Source organism: Oncorhynchus kisutch, linkage group LG1 (genome assembly GCF_002021735.2).
Source record: "Oncorhynchus kisutch isolate 150728-3 linkage group LG1, Okis_V2, whole genome shotgun sequence".
NCBI lineage: Eukaryota > Metazoa > Chordata > Actinopteri > Salmoniformes > Salmonidae > Oncorhynchus > Oncorhynchus kisutch.
The window spans coordinates 39895864-39919724 of NC_034174.2; the positions used below are offsets into that span (position 1 = coordinate 39895864).

Consider the following 23861-nt stretch of genomic DNA (forward strand, 5'->3'; position numbering starts at 1 on the left):
ACCTGGAATGCATTTCAATTAACAGGTGTGCCTTGTTAAAAGTACATTTGTGGAGTTGATTTCCTTATTGCGTTTGAGCCAATTAGTTGTGACAAGGTTGGGGCGGTATACAGAAGATAGCCCTATTTGGTAAAAGACCAAGTCCATGTGATGGCAAGAACGACTCAAATAAGCAAAAAGAAACAACAGTCCATCACTACTTTAAGACATGAAGGTCAGTCAATCCGGAACATTTCAAGAAAGTTTCCTCGAGTGCAGTTGCAAAAACCATCCAGCGATATGATGATGAAACTGGCTCTCGTGAGCACCGCCACAGGAAAGGAAGACCCAGAGTTACCTCTGCTGCACCTCAGATTGCAGCCCAAATAAATGCTTCACAGAGTTCAAGTAACAGACACATCTCAACATCAACTGTTCAGAGCAGACTGGGTGAATCAGGCCTTCGTGGTTGAATTTCTGCAAAGAAACCACTACTAAAGGACATTAAATAAGAGACTTGCTTGGGCCAAGAGACCCAAGCAATGGACATTAGACTGGTGGAAATCTGTCCTTTGGTCTGATGAGTCCACATTCAAGATTTTGGGTTCCAACTGCTGTGTCTTTGTGAGATGCAGAATAGGTGAACAGATGGTCTCCACATGTGTGGTTCCCACCATGAAACATGGAGAAGGTGTGGGGTGCTTTGCTGGTGACACTTGGCGATTTATTTAGAATTCAAGGCACACTTAACCAGCATGGCTACCACAACATTCTGCAGCGATACCCAATCCCATCTGGTTTGCGCTTAGTCCCACTATCATTTGTTTTTCAACAGGACAATGGCCCAACACACCTCCAGGCTGTGTAAGGGCTATTTGACCAAGAAGTAGTGTGATGGTGCTGCATCAGATGACCTAGCCTCCACAATCACCTGACCTCAACCCAATTGAGATGGTTTGGGATGAGTTGGACCGCAGAGTGAAGGAAAAGCAACCAGCAAGTGCTCAGCATATGTGGGAACTCGTTTAAGACTGTTGGAAAAGCATTCCTCATGAAGCTAGTTGAGAGTGTGCAAGGCTGTCATCAAGGTAAAGGGTGGCTACTTTTGAAGAATCTCAAATATATTTTGATTTGTTTAACACTTTTTTTGGTTACTACATGATACCATATGTTATTTCATATTTTTATGACTTCACTATTATTCTACATTGTAGAAAATAGTAAAAATAAAGAAAAACACTCGTAGCTGTGTCCAAATGTTTGACTGGTACTGTAGATATCACTGTTGATTTGTTGTGATCAATTTGGCCCATGTGTGATGACCAGGTGGTTGTCATGGTAGGGACAGGCAAGCTTTTTTTCTGACTTCCTGATGATATGGTCCAATTACATACTAAGAAGCAAGATAATATTGCTAAAGAATGCTAATGCTTTTGTATCAGAGCCACATTTATTTTAGTCTGTGTTAAAGACCGGGATATATTATCTGTCAAAACATTTGGTTTTAAATTCCCATCGCAAGGTTGACCTATTTATTTAATACATTGCAGAAGAGTTTAATTTTCTTTCTGGTAACTTTTAAAGACCTCATACTTGTTGTTTTTCTCCATTTGTCACCAACTCGCCATGTACAACAAAGGTCTTGACTAAAACATGTTTTTATAACACTGATTTAAATAATGTAGATGTGTTATTTTCTTGACAAACTCAGGTGAGTGTTTTTCTTCAAAATCGGTGTAATCCAACCAGTACAAGACTTGGAATGAGGCTAGGTAGTGCATCATTACTATTGTCAGACGTAGCAGAAACCCGACAATCTTTACTATTACGTATGAAATGGCCATAACCTCGGTCCTTGCACGTTACATCCTGATATTAGTCCAAGCTGAATCAAGGCATGCTTATAGTTCAATAATTTCTTGATTCCTGCAATTATTTTTCTGACCCTGAAAATAGAGATTGGGTAATGAAGTGTTACAACCATCTCTGACAACACAGTTTGGTCTTATCGCAAAAAAAGCTAATTTGCAAACAGTCAGTTCAAGGATTTATTTTTACTGGCAACAAATACTTGTTCACAAAAGTACATCCATCAAACAAACATCAGAAAAAGTGTGTACTTTTCTTACAAAAAAGTATTTACAAAGTCACAATAAGAGCTGTGGCTTAGTGTAGGATCTTAGATCTATTTAGGGTCAGCGAACTGCATGCAGGCATCACGACTAACACACAGTACTGTGTAATGTATGTGATGCCTTTGTTTCTTCAGGTCAACAGATAATAACACAGTTTCACCATTACATGGGTTTAAGATGTTTAAAGTACACTACAGCACTGTATTCTTCAGGATCTAACCTACTGCACTATATACTTCTACAGACATTAACTCACGCCTGAGGTAATGACTACACTTGTCTAGGGATCTAGGACACCATGCTAACTCTGACATCATACGTTTGTCAGAAAACATACAAACCCTGTGACCGAGGCGAACGATCACTGAATCACAGATGACAAACTATCAGCACACCACAAGTGATGATTGAGGGTAGCCTAGTGCTGCATTCATAACCAAGTGGGAAGGTGGTAATTACCAGTTGCCAAGTCGTAAATACCAGTTGGATGCATTGATGCTTTAAACTTGTTGAGAATGCCGAGTTGGGTAATGGCCAACAAGTTGTCACTAAAAACTAAAAGCACAGCTATCATGCTTGTGAACAATGTGTTCAAAAACCATATTAATAGATTGCTTTTTATAAATGTTTTGTTGCATTTAACTGCTGAAATTTCCTTAGTAGGTGACCTCAGATCAGCATGTAAGAGAAGTCAGGGATGATAGACGAGTTTCCCACTAGTAATTACCAGTTGGGGGGGGGTGGGGGGCGTTCAAGTGGACTTTCCCAGTCGTATGTGGTAAATACCACCTTCCCACTTGGTTATGAATGCAGCATTAGTCTTTGGTAAAGCAAAACTCAACTTCTGATAGGGATATAGGGAGGGGGACTAAACATAAACTGTGGTTATGAAAACAAGGCACTTCAACGGTTGGTAGGATCCATCGGTCACTGAAATATATAAACAGTAGGCCTACATAAAAAGGCACAAAACGTGCATCAAGTATTCCAGGATTTTGTCAAGTTCGGAGGTATCAGGTATCAATCCGGTCAGATATAGATCTTCGATTTAGTGTTCCCAACGGAGTTGCTCAACAAAAAAATTGTAAAATGACTGCTTTTTGTGAAGGGGAATACAGCTCGACAGACTGCTTCTATAGGGCATGTTATCTGAAGACTTTTCACCTGTTCTTCCCATTGAGTCAACAAATCATTTTCATTGGTTAAAAGCACAATAGTTGGGTAGCTTTTGAAAAGCACCTCTTTTGATGTTTCACAGCAGTGTGGGACTAACTGTATTGGACCCTAGACCAGCAAGTGTACAACTACCTCGACGGAGGTAGGTGTACACGTGGCCAGGAGATACAGTATTCGGTAGTTACTGCTTTGTTGTCTGCAATGCCAACAGATGCTTTGACACAGAACTATGTTATACTTTTGGTAACACTTCAGATTGACGGCCATGCATAACATGTTCATAACTTCTTCAAAAGCACAACTTCAACATATATACATGCTAATGTCTAACAGCAGGTTAACAACACTGCAGTTATAGACATTTGCAATGCCTTATGACTATGATATGTTTCTTAAATGTCACCAAAAATTTCAGGTAGGGAGAAAAAAGAACTGCATTACCAGTATTTCCTATATGGAGATTATGCCGCTGTACTTGCATCAGTAGGACAAAGTGGACGATGAAGGACAGAGGATATTTAACATTTTTATTCTAGAAACACGTGTCGTCGGTGTAGCTGGGGACCACTTGGTCAGTGCAGTTCCTGGGGTTGAGGTGCGTGTTGGGAGGTGTTGTGCTGATGGAACAGTTCAGCCACGGGTGGAACAACAGCTCCGAGGCCTCCAGTCTCTCTGAGGGAGCTTTTCGCAACATGCAGCACACCAGCGACTTGGCTTGCACTGAGAGTGACTCTGGCACTGTGAATGCCCCCCGGCGGATCTTACTGAAGAGCGCAGCAGGCTCCACGTCTTGGAAAGGGTAACGTCCCACCACCATGGTGTACAGCACCACACCCAGGCTCCACACGTCGGCAGCCTTCCCTGAGTAGGAGTGGCGCGAGTTGAGGATCTCGGGGCCCACGTAGGCCGGGCAGCCGTGCTTGTCCGTCAGAGAGTCATCGTCCCCATGGAGCAGACATGAGTCTTCCAGGTTCTGAAGAACAAGCTTGGTCCTAAGGAAAACCAGAGAGAGAGGTTGAGTCATCATAGTAATCAAACCCCCATGGTGGGACATCATGTTTTCTGCTTTGTGTGATTTACAGGTGGTGCACCGAGTCATATGCATGCATAATACAGTGGCTTACATAACTGTCTGGAATAACACCGGAGTTTACAGGGTTGGAGAAATTGCAGTCCTATATGACAGTTATGATGTCATGATTAAGGCATTATGAAGATCTTTAGAGTCATTTTAACAGTTACCCAACTAAAGGGCTTTCTTTAGCAGTGACATAATGGAAGTTAACATAGTCCACATATGCCTGGCCGTCTAAACATTCAGATGATGAATTTGGGACAGGTCTCAGTCACTACTGTAAGGCAATCTAACCTGCAAACAGATGATCATGTTCCTCAGCTAAAACTCGATTTAAGTTAAGAAAAGTGTCAACTACTAACCTCTGCTGGTCCACGAAGACAAACTTGCGCAGCTTGAGGTCACGCAGGACAATGCCGTGCTCGTGACAGTGGGCCACCGCCGCTGCCATCTGGCCGAAGAGACGGACCGCCTCCTCCTCCTGGAGCCGCTTGCACGTGCGCACGTAAGAGTGCATGTCACCGTAGTTATGCTGAAAGAAGACGTAGACGCTGTGCTCGCCCATCACCACCTCTGCGATGCGGCAGATGTTGTCGTGGGGCAGTAGGCGGGCGTAGGGGGCGATGAGCTCCTGGTACCGCCTCATAGAAAACACCTGGTAGAGGACATGGGGTAGAGTTGGGTTACAATTCATAAGTTCATGGTCAAATTACAGACCGGACTACTGTACAGCTATGCATATTCTTTATTGCCTGAGGATAATGTATCCATTCGAGTGTCAAAGAACACCGTGTGTTCCTGTGCATATGACAAATACGCTGAACTTGAACGGCACAAAAGGGATGTGTGTGCATAGGTCGATTTCACAGGCACAGTATCAAGCAAGTACCGACAGACAGTTGGGCGACTTGATTAAGCAAACAGTCACACCACTATCTGGTCATGTAGCTACAATACATACCTTGCAGGTGTACTCCTGCTCTGTGACCCTATGGACGGCCCTGTAAGTCTCTGTTCCCTCTGTGGGTTCAAGGAGGACGTAGGGCCCGATGCAGGACACACAGTGGTGGTCAGTGCCCACAGGACCCGGACTGTGTCTCAGGGGCCTCAGGCATGGGGCCAGGCCGGGGGATGAGGGTGGCAGGCTCAGTCGAGGACGCTTGCATTTTAGGGCCTCTGTGTAGTCCTGGGGGTCATCCAGCTCCAGCCGCTTCAGCCGCAGGGGACGAGTAGGCGCAGGGGCGGGAGAGATGTTCACACTCATCTGAAAGAGTCACACGGATTGTTTTAGTGGGTTTCATTGCAATATGTGTAGGACGTGTCTGAACCACATGGTAACCTGCAGGGTTATCCTAGTGGGTTGTATGATTCGTGTTTGATTGGATATGCTGATAACCACATTTCAAATACACAGTGAAATAACTACCTATAAAAACTTACTGTGTGCAAATACTGTATATTTTTTATTGCACATACAAGGCATAATTTACAACTTGGGGAACTTGGAGAGGAGATGTGAATCATATCCACCATTAAACAGTGCTAAATAACAGGCTAAAAGTTATTAGATGACGCCATGGAGCCTTGACTGATGAGCAATGTTGTCTGTCATATGCATTACTCAAATTACTGACTGTTTCTTTCGAAATGTGGCTTGTGAGTCAGTCACTCTCAGCCAGCCAAATGAAAAAAAAAGTTAAATACATGGATGGACGTCATGATAAAAGTGACGTCAGGCTTCCCTTAGCTTGCGCCAAGGCCTGAAGTTTTACAAGTAAAATAAACATGATACATTTACATTATAACTAGAAGAGGTCACATGGGGGTCATGTTATTAGTCGAAATAAATATTTGTTGAACCGGGTAAAACTGGTCAGACCAGCGAGCAATTCTGAGAAATAGAGCGACCTCGGGATACTTCACCGAGCGCGAAGAGTGGAAGGGAGAGTTGCACCATCACTTTCTAAAAGTTTAACATTGTTGTTTCACGACAACATACACCTAAAAAAGGTATGAATTTTCAATACATGTCGGGACTGCAAGCAACCCCTTCAACTGTATGATAAAAATAGGATACTGAGATAGGGTGAAAATTGTGAACAAGTTATTACCTTGGCAGTGGAAGACAAAGGGGTCAGCTCTCCAGAACAGAACAATGGTATGGTAACTCCAGCTTTTGGTGTAGTGCTTTGCTTGTCAAGAAACTCGAAATGTGCAGTAAACGTAGCAAAACCCTTGCTGTGTAGAGTAAACCAAATAATTTTGATCGCTTCAGACAAAATGTTTTTCTTCCTTCTAGAAGAAAGTGGTTAAAGGGAGTCTAACGTATTTACAGTTGCATGTGCAAATTATGTAACCATAACATACGAGTTCAAATTAGCTTTCGTCGTTTGTTGTGCGGGATGTCTGTTCACATATCCAAAGCAAAATATGTATTAAAGTCCTTGACAAATTGAATAGGTTATTTTGCTTTGAAGAGAGGCGGCAACACTGGTGTCTACTGTTGTTGGTACAGATGCCTTTGTTCCATTCCCGGTGTGTAGCGACTTGTGTATCCAGTGTTTTCCTTGCGAAAAAGCCAGCGAATTTTAGTAGAAAACCAGCAAAACCTTCTATAAATAGTAAAAATACACGTTTAAAGACTCTTGCACAATAATGAAGAAAGAGCGCCTACTTGTCCGAAGTAGTTATGGAAACTCGTGGACGCGTCCAGATAAATAATTGGTCATAGGGAAGAGTAAGCTACACGTCCCCTATTTGGTCAATTGCATAGTAAACCTTTAATTTCCAAATGCAGTCCCTAAAAAGTAGATTTCTAATCAGACGTGCCCCCACCGACTGATTGAGAATGGACTGGACAGCACATTGGCTTCAAATATCCTTTCTGTTACAGCAGTGAAGTTGGTGATGCGCGACTGAGCATGATTGCAACATCGTAGCTCCACCCCCTGGTCTGACGACATCAGCCGGGGAACGTCGCAATAGTCACCCAGGCAGTTTACATCTATTGAATGGAACAAAAAATAATCTTGCAATTTAAATCTGAAATTGCAAGGTGTGGTGGAAGTCATTGATCATAAAGTAATTATGTGACAAAATCCAGTTGAGGTGGAATACATCCAAATGTGCACTGACCAAATGAATTCAAAACGATTTACTCTACATGCAAGAGTTGCATATATAAAAAAAATATATATATTTTTTTTCTCCAAAGGACATTGGGCATGTTATTTAATAAGATAAAACAAATTGTCACTATAAACCCAACCATATGTTGGACAGGGTTTGCCACACCCCTGCTATGACTCAATAGCAATGATTGTATTGCACCATTCTTCCCAATGCATGCTCTCTGGATGGCATGCACATGGGGATGGGTTAATATTAATCATGTATATAAACCATGGATTACTGATGCTATGTATTGACCAAGGACAGGCTTTGAAGCCACTGGTTGGCCATATTGACACTCCTCAGAAAAGCAGACCTAAATAGAAATGAATGGAATACTACAGTATTTAAATTAAATGTTTCAAGGACAAAATGTATTGAAATATGGTTTGTTGTAGTGGGGACAGTAACATTAGTACATAAAAAACTATATACCTGAAGGAAAATCTCTCTATATTTTTTAATTATTATATATATTGTTTTATGTTTAGCTCACATAATATAATTTAAAAGTATGCATTAAGGTGTCTGTAATAGCATAAAAGTGGCAAAAACAAATGTAGAAATGAAATAAATGCATTTCTATATCTTCCAAAATATTTTTAACACCTGCCAAGATGGAGGCGTGGTGGCTTCAAAACAGAGGCCCCTGTCAAGTCATCTTGTGTATATGTAAATCATTGGTTATTTTGGGTTAGCAAATATCTGTTTGATTGTTGTAACTATGGAAAAGTAGAGAAATTGACTTTGAAAGTAGAAGTGTGTTGTCCTCACCATCTATGTTCAACACATTTTGCAAGTATCTGAAAAAAGTGCCTAACATTGATTACAAAGCTAAACAAATTCAGTAGCCTGGAAGTAAAGTGGGCAAGGATCAAATCAATTTTATCCGGCTATTGATACAACTTATGGCATGCGTCACATACACACGTATGTATGCCTCACTAATACACACGTGGAGGACAGTTTCACATTATTAATGTCAATGAAACACATGGATCTTTAGTTCCGCATAGGTAGCTTTTAATGGCCTGAGCTTGTGCTTGAGTTGCACAACGTTCACTTCAAAGTCATGTCTTTGTGTGACCAAAGATAGGATGTAATGCTTCATTACTGGTGTGGTCTTGAGCTGAGTCAGAGGGTGTGTGTTTGTGTGTGGTCTCATTTTACTCATTTTACTGCTTTTGGGTTCCAACAGTCCTCACAATGATAGTAATTCAAGGAAAATTTGTGGGGACATTTTGCTGGCACCCTAAAGAAAAAATTACATTTTAGGGTTAGGGTTACAATTAAGGTTGCGATTAGGGTTAGGGGTTAAGATTAGGGTTAGGAAATATATGATTTTGAATGGGAATAAATTATTTTGAATGGGAATAAAGTTTTGATCCCTACTTGGGTAGTAAAACCAACGCGTGTGTGGGTGAGGGAAGCGTCCTGTGCCTGGATGACTCCTAGTCAGACCTATGAGTGGGAGATCATCCTTGCCTTAATATTGAAACATTTCAGTCGCACACACAGCGTTGCATGACTGGTAGAGACATTGCCTGAGGCTACAGCCATGAAATTGTCACTCGTCGCAATGTAACTTGGCAGCACTAAATATCCTAAAATATTCTCTGGGAGCCTTTCTCTCCCTGCCTGCTGCCTCAATCTCCCTTCATTAACTCTGTGAGTCACAGTTTGATGATGAATGAATCACCCTCTGTATTAACATTTACATGGAAGGATTATGAAACAGAATAATTTGTGTTGGCACCATAGCAGTCTGCAAATAGTGCAATGATAAACCAATAACTATCTCAGTACAATAGATGGCAATCAGAGGAAATTGATTAGTGGGGGAAAATGACTAGATTTCTCTGAAACTCTCAGCTGTGTTGAAGTCATACTTCCTGGGTTGAGCAACAGTAGGCCTATCGCAATGGGAGCACAAGTCGCTGTTCTCACAGTGGCGTGCCTTGATGCTGGAGTCATGTAGACTTGGCTGTTCTGGTAACCCATGATACAAAATGTCCTGGTAACCCCTACACAATGTTCTGTGGTGACAGACTCTCAGCCTGGGGAACATGGATCGGAGAGGGCTAGCTCAATGAGAGGGCTAGCTCAATTAGCCTAGCTAACAAAGAGGTTATAGCTTTTATTTCTGTGGGTAATTGGATTATCAGTACTCAATGGCTCTTTTGGAGTTTGGGTCTTCAGCTATCAGACCACAGAGTTCCTGGCATTCACAACAGACAGACACTACCATGAATTGGGCCTCTTCCCACTACTGTAATGATTCAGTCAGGGGAAAGAAAAGGGCAAGTTTGGGGTATTGCATCATAATGCTGCTTTTGTGGTGGATGGTTCTCTGTTAGGGAAAATATCTGCAGGACTTTTTAACTGTGACCAGGAAGATAAATAACAGCAGAGCCAACCATACTCGGCTTGGCCTCGTTCTGGCACGGCCACAGCAATGCAAGAGATTACGAAAGCAGAAATTCCATTGCAGCGACAGGTCTTTTTGCATAAACAAGTTAGACAGTGGTGTTCTTCTCAGGCAAATGGTACCTGCTCCTCTGACCGTGCTCCTGAAAAAAGCTGCTCATGCTCCCCATTTGACAAAACTTCTATTTCAGTTATAGCTCATTGTTCTTAATGAAGACAATAATTTGTGACATCAGCTGATGTAAAAAAGGCTTTATAAATACATTTGATTGATTGATTAGACAGATTAAAAGAAAACTGAGCCTGATTTTCCCATTAACTAAACAGAACAGTTATAATACAGCTTCATAATTGTGTTAATTTATCCACTTAACCTGATGATGCCATCTGGTTTGCTCTTTTATTAATCACATTAAAGATTTGTCCTTTGAAGCAGAAGCTACAAAGTACCTGTCACCTTCCTCTAGCCTTTCAATGGAGAGGAGATTCAATTAGCTGGCATCTGTCAATGTATGCTTCTTTCTAGAATTGAATTATAAGAGGCCACACTGCTGCCACCGTCCCTTATGGCCTGTCCTAAGGCCTTCATTCAGACATTGTATTGGAACCTATCGTGACCTATTTAGCCCTGTTGACTGTAACTAGCTGTGCACTGACAGACCTCCCCCTCATTAGACACTGGGAGCTAATCTCTTTACAGATCAAAAGTCGCAGGCGTCAGGTTCCATTATGACTGGCCTTTAACGCTTCTTACTGCTGGCTGTGGTGGAGCAGCTCCACCACACATAACTGGGCTGTGGGTGTTTGTGTATTGCGTAGGGAGGCACAGTTTGTGTATTGTTTCTAATGGCTCATTAATGTCTAATGCCCTTTGAGGAAGCAGTAAATCCCCATGGCCTTCCCCTCCCCCCCCCCCATCACCAGTCCCTATTTATTTCTTTATTCTAGCTCAGTGACGACAGAGTTTTGCTTTCAGTCCTTTGTGCCTACTGCATTATCTGCACATTACTTTTAATGGCAGTTCAAACCATTTCTAAAGAGTGATGCATCCAAAATGCTGTTGTGCAAACAAGTTCCCGAGACTATACAGTTTTAAATAGATTCCATGACCTACCCCAAATATTTATATTATCCCCTAAACAAATCATCAGAGACATTTGATCCTTTTAAACCAACGCCCTTAAGAAAGTAACATGTACACTGAACAAAAAATATAAACGCAACATTTAAAGTGTTGGTCCCATGTTTCATGACCTGATTAAACAGCATGATCATTACACAGGTGCACCTTGTGCTGGGGACAATATAAAGCCACTTTAAAATGTGCAGTTTTATCACAGAACAATGCCACAGGTGTCTCAAGTAGAGGTCGACCGATTAATAGGAATGGCCGATTAATTAGGGCCGATTTCAAGTTTTCATAACAATCGGAAATCAGTATTCTTCGGCACCGAAAGGCAAGTGAGTTAAGAACACATTCTTGGCCTCCCGGGTGGCGCAGTGGTCCCTGGGTTCGCGCCCAGGCTCTGTCGTAACTGGTTTTCATTCATCAACATTTCTATAAGCAGGTTGTAGGTTGTGTAGATCTGTAGAAAAATAATATAATTTGTTCCCTTTTTAGATTAAATTTTGAGGCAGCAAAATGTGAATACTCAAATAGGTGTGTAGACTTTCACTAGGCACTGTAACACAGTATTTAAATTAGTTATTTTATACAGTCATTATTGCACATCTTTATCAAGGTTGACATTTTCGGACCCCACTATATATCATTCATTTATAAGTCCACAAATGGATTTAGCAACTAAGGAATCTAGCTTTTAAATGATTGTGAATGCACTCCATAGAGTATGTACTACATGATGAAATATTTAAGAAATGATTGGGAGGAAAGATGGGAATGCTAATTTAAGTGGTGTATGATTATAGACTTGAGGGGGAGAAAAGTTCAACTCAATCGCTCACATTGATAGCATAGCATGACACCCAATAACCTATTAGGGACTTCCCTGTTCATTCCCCTTATTTGTTTATTTCAGATGAAATGTGTGGCATAACTTAACTCAGAAACAAAGCGGAAAATGCTGAGTTAAGCAGTTCTTGTGAAAGATTTCACAATTATAAGTCACGTCCCTAACGATGCAATAATTATTCGGAAGTGATGACCATGAAGGAAACCGAAAGTCTCCAAGCAGTTGGCAAGTTTTTTGGGGGGGTTAGCTGGATATTTTCTGGTTAATAATAATGACGAATTAACACAGACTTTCTTCTATTGTAACTTATTTTGGTACATTTTGGTAAATGAAAAAAAATTTATGAACATTGAACAGCTGTTTGAACCAGTTCATTCTCCTGCTGTAGGCTATTGCCTAACGTTAGCCAATGGAAAGGTGCAGACAATTTATCTTTGATCCCCTCCCTAACGTTAGCCAATGGAAAGGTGCAGACAATTTATCTTTGATCCCCTCCCTAACGTTAGTTCAGCTGTTTTGTGCCCTTTTCTATCAAAACAATAAAAAAGCCTGTCTCCACAATGAACTCCTGCCTTTGTGTTTATGTGAGTCATGTAAAACACATATCTTCGAGTCTTGTGTAAACATAGAATGGGGCCTCTGAAACCAGAATGACCTTTCACAAGCGAACAGAGCCGGTAACCGAGGGCAACCAATACAATCTCACGAGAGCCTTATGACTGTAATGAAATCATAATGTGGGCTAAGTAAAATCATACCGACCTGGCATAGAAGCCGAGGAGCCTGGGTCTACATGAACAGAGCCAGTGGATGCCCAGGTCAAAAGAGAATGAATAACTAAGACCTTGTGTTGAGCATGCAGTGAACTACTGAGAAATGTATTTTGTTTTTTGCTGACAAGGCCACACACAATGAGCCCATTCTCTTCCCTATAGTCTACAGTATGTGTGTCTCTACCATTAAGGCAAACCACTAACAAATACACAAGAGATTTACACATGACACATCAGCAATTTCCTATTTTCAACAGAACACTAAATTAACATGGGATTTTCACTGGTACAGTACAAGGCAGGATTTGGGTCAACCAAATGCTTCATTTTGTGTCCAATGCGGAATTATCATGTAAAAAGGAAAATAAATGAGGAAAAGGATTTATACATTTGTAAAGAGTAATGCTGTATGTGTTGCCGAGTGTTGCCATGGCTCACTGTAGCCTTCAGTCCAAGCTAGATGTAAACCACTAGGGCTGGCATCCTATTCACTATATAGTGCATGACTCCTGACTAGGACCCCAGAGAACAGGGTGCCATTTTGGGATGCAAAGAGATGTGATTTTTAAAGGCCTCCAAGCCACTGTGTTTCATCTCGTTCCATCGCTGCTAGCTGGTGCAACGGATCTATCTCTATATTGAGATTGACATTTCAGATGCATTTCCACACCCAGCCACAAAAGTGGCCTTTTCGAGTCAGCTGCGTTTTCTTTCTGAATCACATGCCTTTCATAACAAAATGTGATGAAATCAGAGGCCAAGTGCTCTGACTCAACGGTGGTCTGCCATTAACGCCAGGCTATGCCCAGAGACAGAGCACAGCCTGGTCTGGTCTGGCTACCCTTAACACATACATACAGTATGGACCAAAACAGCAGGGTTCTCCTTGGCTTATTGTTAAGCTCTGTTTTCCCATCCAAAATGAAGGTCTGATCATCAAAACAGAGTCTTATTTGCTCTCTCTCACTCACTTTAACTTCCTCACAGTATCACATTTTAGGCTTGTTTTGTCAGACTATATTTCCCAAAATATCTATTTATTGGATGAGGGATGTGCAATCAATCCATGTCGAAAGCTAAAGCAAAAGTAGGAAAGGCTATACAGAGACACTTGGCTTGACTAGCACCTTGACACAATTGACAGATGTCCACCACATAGACATCAATCAAAATCAGATTCAATAGTCTTACCTGGGGTTTCCTTCTGTTTGATTTGGAAGAGTCTACTGTATATTGAGTGGCTAGTAGTGAGCTATTGAGTTCACAGATGTGTTCAGCTGTCAAAGGTATAAATGACTCAGTCTTTCTGTGACTGTGGTACAGATTATACCGTCTCTAGTGTGGGTAGCAGGGTTTGGTGTTGACTCCATAGTGACTGTTTGTGTGTTTTCTCACTGGCTTGGCGTGTCACAACCTGTGGGATTCCCCAATAAGAATGTTGCTTTAAAGTAGATTGTTCTGTAGTTTTACTGATCATTTTACACCTGGTACCTTGCCCTCTGCTGGCTCCTCTCTATCACACCCTTATACATGTGTTACTAACAGGTAACATCTTAGTTGCTTTCCAAGCTGTATTTAGGAGAGAGAGGACTATTTTGACTGAACTGATCTCTGTCATTCTGATGAACTAAGACAGTGGGTAGCTAGATATAGATGTAAAGGGGTTCCATGTGATTGATTCTCCACCAGACAGCTTTTTGAAGTTTTAGAGTCTAAAATAGTTCTCTGTGATCAAGGGATTTCACTAAGGACCCTGGAGACAGGGCTGGGACAGTAGTCAGGAATCAGGATGCAATTATCTGGGACACTTCCCATTGGATTCTCTGAGAGGATTTCCCATCTCAGCCCCCATCAAAGTCCCACACAGGTCCATTGGCAACAACAAGGCCCATTCCAGCAGGAAAGGGTGAAACTACTGTAGTGAAGTGGTGTGGTTGAGGTCTGTGGTTTAGCCAGCGTTTCCGCTCCCCACTCATATGACTCCTGTGAGTAACCAGACCCCCTAGACCATGCAGCTGCGGGTAGAACAGGCCCCAGAACTGCATGTAGAGGGTTGTGAAATCCATGTCGAAAAACACTTGACTTGACTAGCACCTTGACACATTTGACAGACTGATATGAGTCTAGCACATTGAGATCAGGGAAAATACCATTTGATATCTCTCATGACAAAGTCATTCAAATGTAGATAAAATAATACTGCCGTTCATTAGAAAATAACTCTTATCAGCAGTTGCCAACTCATCTCAGTGTTGGTAGCTTCATCCTGCTAGGAGCAAGAAACTGATGGGACTGTCTGTGCTTTATCTGAGCTTTGATTGATTTCCTCATATCCTCCTTTGTACTAGTGCTTTCCCCTCGGCCACCACAGCATCCGTCTCCCTGTTGCCCATGCAGCCGAGTCGCACACCAGGAAGGAAAAGGGAAGTGAACACGTCGTTTGCATAGCTGGGTGGGTACAGACAGATACATGAGAAATGTCCTGGAACTGAAGTTCATCCTGTGTGCAACTTTAATGAGGACTAGTCAGCTTGGTTGTACAGTATTCATACCCAGTCAAGAATTAAATATTGATTGAAAGAGGGGATTTGATATACACTAGATACTAATTAATGCAGTGGTATGAATAGGTTACGATATACTTCCGAGATTACAGTTGATAAAATAGCAATAGCACTGTACTGTAGTTCCCATATACGGTGCATTCATAAAGTTTTCAGACCCCCCCCACATTTTAAGTTACAAACTTATTCTACAATTGATTAAGTAGTATTTTTCCCCTCATCAATCTACACACAATACCCCATAATGACAAAGCAAAAATGTCGTTTTTTAAATGTAAATTTAGCAAGTTTATTAAAGATAAAAAACTTAAAAACACATTTACTTAAGTAGTCAGTACTTTGTTGAAGCAACTTTGGCAGCGATTACAGCCTCGAGTCTTCTTGGGTATGATGCTACAAGCTTGACACACCTGTATTTGTGGAGTTTTTCCCATTCGTCTCTGCAGATCCTCTCAAACTCTGTCAGGTTGGATGGGGAGCGTCACTGTACAACTATTTTCTGGTCTCTCCAGAGATGTTCGATCGGGTTCAAGTCCGGGCTCTGGCTGGGCCACTCAAGGCTATTTAGAGACTTGTCCCGAAGCCACTCCTGCGTTGTCTTGGCTGTGTGCTTAGGGTTATTGTCCTGTTGGAAGGTGAACCTTCGCCCCAGTCTGAGGTCCTGAGCACTATGGAGCAGGTTTTCATCAAGGATTTCTTTGTACTTTGCTCCGTTCATCTTTACCTCGATCCTGAGTAATCTCCCAGTCTCTGCCGCTGAAAAACATCACCACAGCATGATGCGGCCACCAACATGCTTCACCGTAGGGATGTCGCCAGGTTTCCTCCAGATGTGACGCTTGGTATTCAGGCAGAAGAATTCAATCTCAAATCTCAATCGCAATTGAGACGGCTCAGACACGATACCTATGTGGCAGAGTCTACAGGCAATCACGGACTACAAAAAGCTTGACATTCAGGCCAAAAAGTGCAATCTTGGTTTCATCAGACCAGAGAATCTTGTTTCTCATGGTCTGAGAGTCTTTAGGTGCCTTTTGGCAAACTCCGGGCGGGCTGTCATATCTTTTACTGAGGAGTGGCTTCCATCTGGCCACTCTACCATAAAGGCCTAGTTGGTGGAGTGCTGCATAGATGGTTGTCCTTCTGGAATGTTCTCTCATCTCCACTGAGGAACTCTGGAGCTCTGTCAGAGTGACCATCAAGTTCCCTGACCAAGACCCTTCCCCCCTGAATGCTCAGTTTGGCCAGGAGTCCAGCTCTAGGGAGAGTCTTGATGGCTCCAAACTTCTTCCATTTAAGAATTATGGAGGCCACTGTGTTCTTGGGGACCTTCAACACTGCAGACATTTTTAGGTACCCTTCCTCAGATCTGTGCCTCGACACAATCCTGTCTCGGAGTGCTACGGACAATTCCTTCGACCTCATGGCTTGGTTTTTGCTCCGAAATGCACTGTCAACTGTGAGACCTTATATAGACAGGTGTGTGTCTTTCCAAATCATGTCCAATCAATTAAATTTACCACAGGTGGACTCCAATCAAGTTGTAGAAACATCTCAAGGATGATCAATGGAAACAAGATGCACCTGAGCTCAATTTCGAGTCTCATAGCAAAGGGTCTGAATACTTATGTAAATCGGGTGTTTGTGTTTAGTATTTTTTATAAATTTGCAAAATGTTCAAAAAAACTGTTTTCAGTTCATCATTATAGTATATTGTGTGTAGATTGATGAGAAAAAACATTTATTTAATACATTTTAGAATAAGGCTGTAACGTATCAAAATGTGGAAAAAGTCAAGGGGTCTGAATACTTTCTGAATTAACTGTAAATCTGCAGATTTATACAGGAATTCACTTATAACCCCAACCCCATTCTTCCTATTACTTCAGGCTTATATCACCCGCATTCCTAATACAACACCTAACTCCCCTTGCCCAGATGACTGCTAGGGTAGTGGCAGCCATTTCAGTGCACGCAGGCTTGGGATTGGAACTCTGATGAAACACTCTGTAATGCCGCATGTCGGCATGACAATTCAATAGAGGGTCATACACCAGGGTCAAAATAATCTTCCTCTACCATCGGCACTCTGTTTGGTTCAAATTGCAGGCATTGTTCGCTTTTGACAGTTGAATAAAAATAACTTTAAATAGTTTTTATTTTTCTTGCGAACTCCCACTGGGGAGAGTGTGTACAGCGCTGCATGATGCAATTCAGACATAATCACATGCACTTAATGAAAACGACACAGAGTCTTGTGAGAACTCTGGAGAAGTAGGATTCTGAAAGGTAGGGTTTCTGTCACGAGTTAAAGCCTGTGATAATATGAGCCTTCCTTCTTCCTGATAAATTAAGTAGACGTTTTTGCAATTGGCAGTAGGAATCAATTCTGTGGAACATCCCTATTTCAAAGAGCATGCTATGAGGAAAAAGCAACCTTCCTATTACCTCAGTCTCAACATAGTTCCACTGAACTTCTGGGTTTAAACAAAGAGGCAGTGTGTAACTGTGTTAATGTCATACTTCTAACAACAGAGTAGGATCAGATGGGTTTGGGTGTCCTCAAGGTGGCCTCTGCCTCAGACCACTGTCATGTGGTGTATTCTTATAACTCAGTGTGACTCTCCTGAAATCTTTGCTTGTCTGAGATGATAATTAGCCTCATAAATTCTGTGAGATCAGGATGGTTGTACGAGGCTAGATGATGATGGTGATGATGAGTATTTCTCACACCACACACTCAGATTTTCCATACAGATGCACCACAAACGAGCACAGACAGTGAAACCTGTATATAATTAACTACAGTAACATGCCTCGGGCTAATCTGGGAGTGCAGCAACCTCTCTCAACGATTTGTTTTGGGAAGAGAGGAGGAGGGCCACATTTTTGAATATTTAATTGCTGGTAGCATGTGTTGATAGTTACTATAGTGACTTCTTTGCGCTGACTTTTGTTTTCGCTCCTGGTGTGTCGACACAGTTCCTGTTGGCGGTGAGGGAGAGGTTGAGCAATCCCCTGGGCCATTGCGTAAGCTGGCCCCCTTCACTTTCAGGTACGAGCTAGTGAATCTGTCTCTGTGGCTGAAAGTCAAGCCTCTTCTAGGAATGTGATACGTGTCAGAGGAGCGGGATTGAGGTAATGCCATGCAAATACTGCTCCAGCTCCACTGGCTGCACAGCTACACAGACAGACAACACAGCACACAGGGGAAGTTGTGCAAGACCTGACACCTGCTGAACAGTGGCAGGCAGAAACACATGAGGGGGTGAGCGAGAGAGAGGAAGAAATAGAGAGACAGAGGGAGAGAGAGGAAGACAAAACAAGAGGTAGATATAAAGAAAGGTTGAAAGAAAAGGTTAAGGGAGGAAGAGTAAAGAAGAGGAGAAAGATTCAAAGGGAAGACGAGCATTGATAAGAAGTGAAAGAGAAACCAAGAGATTGACAGGTATTGAGTCAGACAGTGTGTGAATGAGAAGTAGCTAGGGACATAATAAAAAAGTGAGTGAGAGAGTAGTTGGGCTAAGAAATTGGCAAGGAGCATGATTGACAGGTAGAAAGGAGAGAGCAGAGAGCGAGAGAGAGAAAGTAAAAATAAACAGAAGCAGACAAGCCACAGGTTGAGAAAGAAGTAGAGGCACAGAAAGTGAATAAAGGAGAGACTGACTGAGAGGGAGAGAATGGGAAGCAAAGAAAGTGAGGAAAAAGTGGAAGAGAAAGAGAGAAACATTGTTTAGACCAGTACTACACACCAGGCAACTTTATAATTGTCAGTCTGATCACTGTACCTTGAGGTGAACTTTTTCACTCAGGAATGATTTTTCTTCACATCTCCGTGTTAGAGCCCTTTTTCTGACCTCAGAGCGCCACGGTTAAGGCTTGTGTGTGTGTGTGTGGGTGTGTATAAGCTCTTAGGGATGACACAACTGCCCAGACAGGGCCGTGTACATACTGTAGTGTACACCGTCAAATGCAATGCCAGGCAATAACAGTGTCTCCATTGCAACAGATGGAGCAGAGCGGGACTGACTGCTATCATGCCGTAACGAGTTGCAATCAGTGTGCAATGATGACCAACACTTAGGCATCACCTCTCCACACACATAGTCTGCTTGCGTGTTTCAAGCGGCACCACAGGAGTCAACAGCAATGGAAAATGCAAAAATGCAGTTCTATTCATAGATTGCATGAGAGTTGCAGGAGGTGAGAGTGTATGTTGGATCATGAGTTTTCAGTGCCAGGTGCTGAAGAGGAAAAGGATTGACTGGAAACGTTATGTTTTTTTTTTACTGGAAACGCATAACATATTCATGAACTATGTGTAATATATTCATAAATGCTACATACTGTAAATGCATATAGTAGTTATGCATCAATCAGTAGGGATGTCACTGTCATTGTCTGTTAACCTGTTGTTGTTGAAATAACATGACCTAAAATGAGCATTTATTAATGTTTAGTGCCAACAGACACAATAAAATACATTGACATCTGTCATCCATATATTGACTCAATTAATCATGGAGATCTAGTGTGTAGACTCCCAAGTTTAACAGGTTTGATTGGGTGCCAACCGTACAGTAACACCCACAGGAAAAAACAACAACACCCCCCCCCCCCCCCCCCCCCAGAAATTCACCCCCTGCGAAAGGGAAGTGCTTATCTGGTGTTCACAGCCTCGTTGGGGACTCTTTGGTTTGGTTTCCACAAAAAAAAAAAAAAAAGGAAGTGCTGAGAGGTAAATCTTTTTCTGTGAAGGGAGTGTCTGATAACATTGGTATTCCCCTACATACACACACACATGCACGAGCAACACACGCACGCACACGCTCTCTCTCTGACAGAGCTAATTGTGGAAGGGCAATGTCGTAGCAAGTTCTTCTTGCTGGAAAAAGTGACAGGCCCGGGAAAGGGTGGCGTAGGTACGCTACAAACGGCTGAGAAGTGGTCAGAAAGCATGACTCATTACCAGAAACAGAAAGTCATATTGGGTGAACAGATAGCCCAGCATTTTTCCCTCTTAAGGGCATTTCCATGTTTTTTTGCTGACCTTTATGTCTTGACGTAGACATAATATATGATATTGGTGTACTTTTAGAGACATTTCAATATACTCTTTTAATACAGTGATAATATCCTATAATTGCTATATGCATCCAGATGTATTTCAATATCAACGACATGTAACTTTTGTTGCTCTTGTTTTGACTCCAAGCTTTTGTTGGTGTGGTTGTATTCTGCTGTGGAACTGGTTGTAAGATGACTGTCTGCAAATATTTTTGTGTGTGTGTATGTGAGACTTTCTGTAAACTAGGGTACCAGTGATTTCCTTCACTGGACAACTTGTTACATCTGTTGATACGTCATTGAAGGTAATCTGCCATTTTCTTTATGTCATTAAATTAAGATGTAAGGGGGATCATAGCTATATTCAATCAAATGTACAAGTTGATGTAAAAACCTGTGTTTAACACTTTATCATGGTTGGTGTCTTGACAGATTTGTCTAAAATCGTGTGGCATAAACAAATTCTGTCCTTGCATTTATGGCAGTGTAAGTTGTCGTTATGTAATATATTAAGCATTAATCAGTTAAAATAGACATTGAACTTTAACCCTATAAGAATCTAGCTGTCGGACAGTTCTTGGTATAGAGCTCAGTGTCACGCCCTGACCTGAGATATCTCTGTTTTCTTTATATTTTGGTTAGGTCAGGGTGTGACTAGGGTGGGTACGCTAGTTTTGAATTGTCTCTGACTTTTGTATTGTCTAGGTTTTGTTTTATGTCTAGGGTTTTCTAGGTCTAGGGGTTTTTGTAATTCTATGTTGGCCTGATATGGTTCCCAATCAGAGACAGCTGTTTATCGTTGTCTCTGATTGGGGATCATATTTAGGTAGCCATTTCCCTTTGGTGATTGTGGGATCTTGTCTATGTGTAGTTGCCTGTCAGCACTCGTTTGTATAGCGTCATGTTTCGGTTTGTTAGTTTGTTCAGTGTTCATTCTTTTAATAAATAAGAATGTACGCATACCACGCTGCACCTTGGTCCGATCTTTATAACGAACGTGACACTCAGAAATACATTGTAGCTATGTAACATATTGTGTCTCCTTATATTACATGGTGAAAACTGTTTTTATGCGCACACAAATCCTAATAATATATGCAATTGAGAAATCAAATACTTCTAACCAGAAAAGTCACCTTACCTTGATACATAAAACCTAAATCGATACTATGATTAACGTGGTTCTTCAATAATTATGCATAATACTTGTTGGATGCGTGTTTGGTGTCCAGCTGATTAGTTACGCCGTGATATTTTCACACATCATCATCTGATGCAAGAAGGATGACAGCCAAGTGAGGAACAGCTGCTGTGATGGCGCATGCAATGCAACAACAGCCCAAAAGGTATTCACGAGGAATGTCCAAAATATTTTGGTGTTTCATTTGTTACACCGGTGAAGACAGTTGTGCCTGGATTTGTTTTTATTTAACCTTTATTTAAGTAGGCAAGTCAGTTCAGAACAAATTATTATTTAAAATGACGGCCAATTGATGACAACGCTAGGCAAAGAGCCCTATGGGACTCACAATCACGGCCAGATGTGATTCAGCCTGGATTCGAACCAGGGACTGGAGATGCAGTGTCTTAGACCGCTGCGCAACTCGGGAGCCCCTCCCCAGACCTCGATCCAGTGGCGATTTTAGCTTGTAAATGTTGCTGGGGCAAACTCAACCAATTTTTGTAGATGGTGCCAGAAAAGCCACTACATAACAGAACACTAAACAATTAATTAATTGCACGATAATGGTGACAAACGGTGCCTACAAACTGTTAGAACTTTCCTTTCAGCACCACGGAGTGAATCCTTACCACCGCTCCACCTGGCTATCAGTGGAGCCTTGTCTGGCAGCGAAACAGTTAATTCAGCCTCATTTACTGCCTTAAAAAAACATAGCTGATATGACTGACTTCCTTAAATAAATATGGTTTCTACTGACTCCTTGTGGATTTGTGTAACTCGATAAGAATCGCATTCTCCTTCAATATTAATGCCGGAATGAGTTTTGACTTTTGAACCATACACAAACATTATTACATTTATGTTCAGTAATTTCAGAATGTTTGTTATTATTTCATAACACTTAGCTCTAAGTACAGTGCATCGGAAAGTATTCAGACCCCTTTACTTTTTCCACATTTTGTTACATTACAGCCTTTTTGTAAAAATCACTGAAGCTGATTTTTATCTCCCTCACTAACTTTAAGCACGAGCTGTCAGAGCAGCTCACAGATCACTGCACCTGTACGTAGCCCATCTGTAAATAGCCCATCCAACTACCTCATCCCCATACTGTTATTTATTTATTACTCCTTTGCACCCCAGTAATCTCTACTTGCAGATTCATCTTCTGCGCATCTATCACTCCAGTGTTTAATTGCTAAACTGTAATTATTTTTGTCACTATGGCCTGTTTATTGCCTTACCTCATTTGCACACATTGTATATAAACTTTTTATATTGTGTTATTGACTGTATGTTTGTTTATTCCATGTGTAACTCTGTGTTGTTGTTTGTGTCGCACTGTTTTGCTTTATCTTGGCTAGGTTGCAGATGTAAATGAGAACTTGTTAAACTGGCCTAACTGGTTAAATAAAGGTGAAATAAATAAATAAATACAATTATTCCCTCATCAATCTACACACAATACCCCATAATGACGAAACAGAAACAGCCTTTTAGACATTTTTGCAAATTTATTACAAATTAAAAATAAATCACATTTATATAAGTATTCAGGCCTTTTACTCTAGTACTTTGTTGAAGCACCTTTGGCATCGATTAGGGTGCAGGCCAGGCAGCAGGCTGTTAGCCAGCCTGCCAGCTTAGTGGAGTCTGCCACTAGCACAGTCAGTGTAGTCAGCTCAGCTATCCCCATTGAGACCGTGTCTGTGTGTCGATCTAGGTTGGGCAAAACTAAACATGGCAGTGTTCTCTTTAGCAATCTCACTGGAATGAAGACCTCCTCCATTTCTGTCATTATTGAAAGAGATTGTGATATTTCACATCTCAGAATAGGGCTACTTAATGTTAGATCCCTCACTTCCAAGGCAGTTATAGTCAATTAACTAATCACTGATCGTAATCTTGATGTGATTGGCCTGACTGAAACATGGCTTAAGCCTGATGAATTTATTGTGTTAAATGAGGCCTCTCCTCCTGGTTACACTAGTGAACATATCCCCCACACATCCTGCAAAGGTGGAGGTGTTGCTAACATTTACTGTAGCAAATTTCAATTAACAAAAAAAAAGACTGCTTTTTTGTCTTTTGAGCTTCTAGTCATGAAATCTATGCAGCTTACTCAGTTTTTATAGCTACTGTTTTACAGGCCTCCTGGGCCGTATACAGGGTTCCTCACTAAGTTCCCTGGATTGCTATCGGATCTTATAGTCATGGCAGATAATATTCAAATTTTGGTTGACTTTAATACTCACATGGAAAAGTCCACAGACCCACTTCAAAAGGCTTTCGGAGCCATCATCGACTCAGTGGGTTTTGTCCAACATGTCTCCGGACA

General features: G+C 41.6%; 1 protein-coding gene across 1 annotated transcript; it reads right to left on the minus strand.

Annotated features, from left to right (window-relative positions):
- Positions 1 to 2014: 2014 nt before the first annotated feature.
- On the minus strand, positions 2015 to 7331 carry LOC109894041 (tribbles homolog 2). The gene is made up of 4 exons (XM_020487261.2): positions 6477 to 7331; positions 5327 to 5629; positions 4728 to 5020; positions 2015 to 4282 (listed from the first exon to the last, which is right to left on the minus strand). Exons 2-4 carry the CDS (start codon positions 5627 to 5629, stop codon positions 3823 to 3825), a joined length of 1056 nt encoding a protein of 351 aa, XP_020342850.1. The 5' UTR covers positions 6477 to 7331; the 3' UTR covers positions 2015 to 3822.
- Between the last annotated feature and the right edge of the window lie 16530 nt (positions 7332 to 23861).

What these genes read in the sequence shown, in the direction of transcription:
- LOC109894041 (XM_020487261.2), bottom strand. Translation starts at nt 5,629, where the DNA reads ATGAGTGTGAACATCTCTCCCGCCCCTGCGCCTACTCGTCCCCTGCGG. An exon ending in AGCAGGAGTACACCTGCAAG is followed by an intron (nt 5,021 to 5,326) that starts GTATGTATTGTA and finishes GTCCTCTACCAG; the next exon opens with GTGTTTTCTATGAGGCGGTA. An exon ending in GTCTTCGTGGACCAGCAGAG is followed by an intron (nt 4,283 to 4,727) that starts GTTAGTAGTTGA and finishes GGTTTTCCTTAG; the next exon opens with GACCAAGCTTGTTCTTCAGA.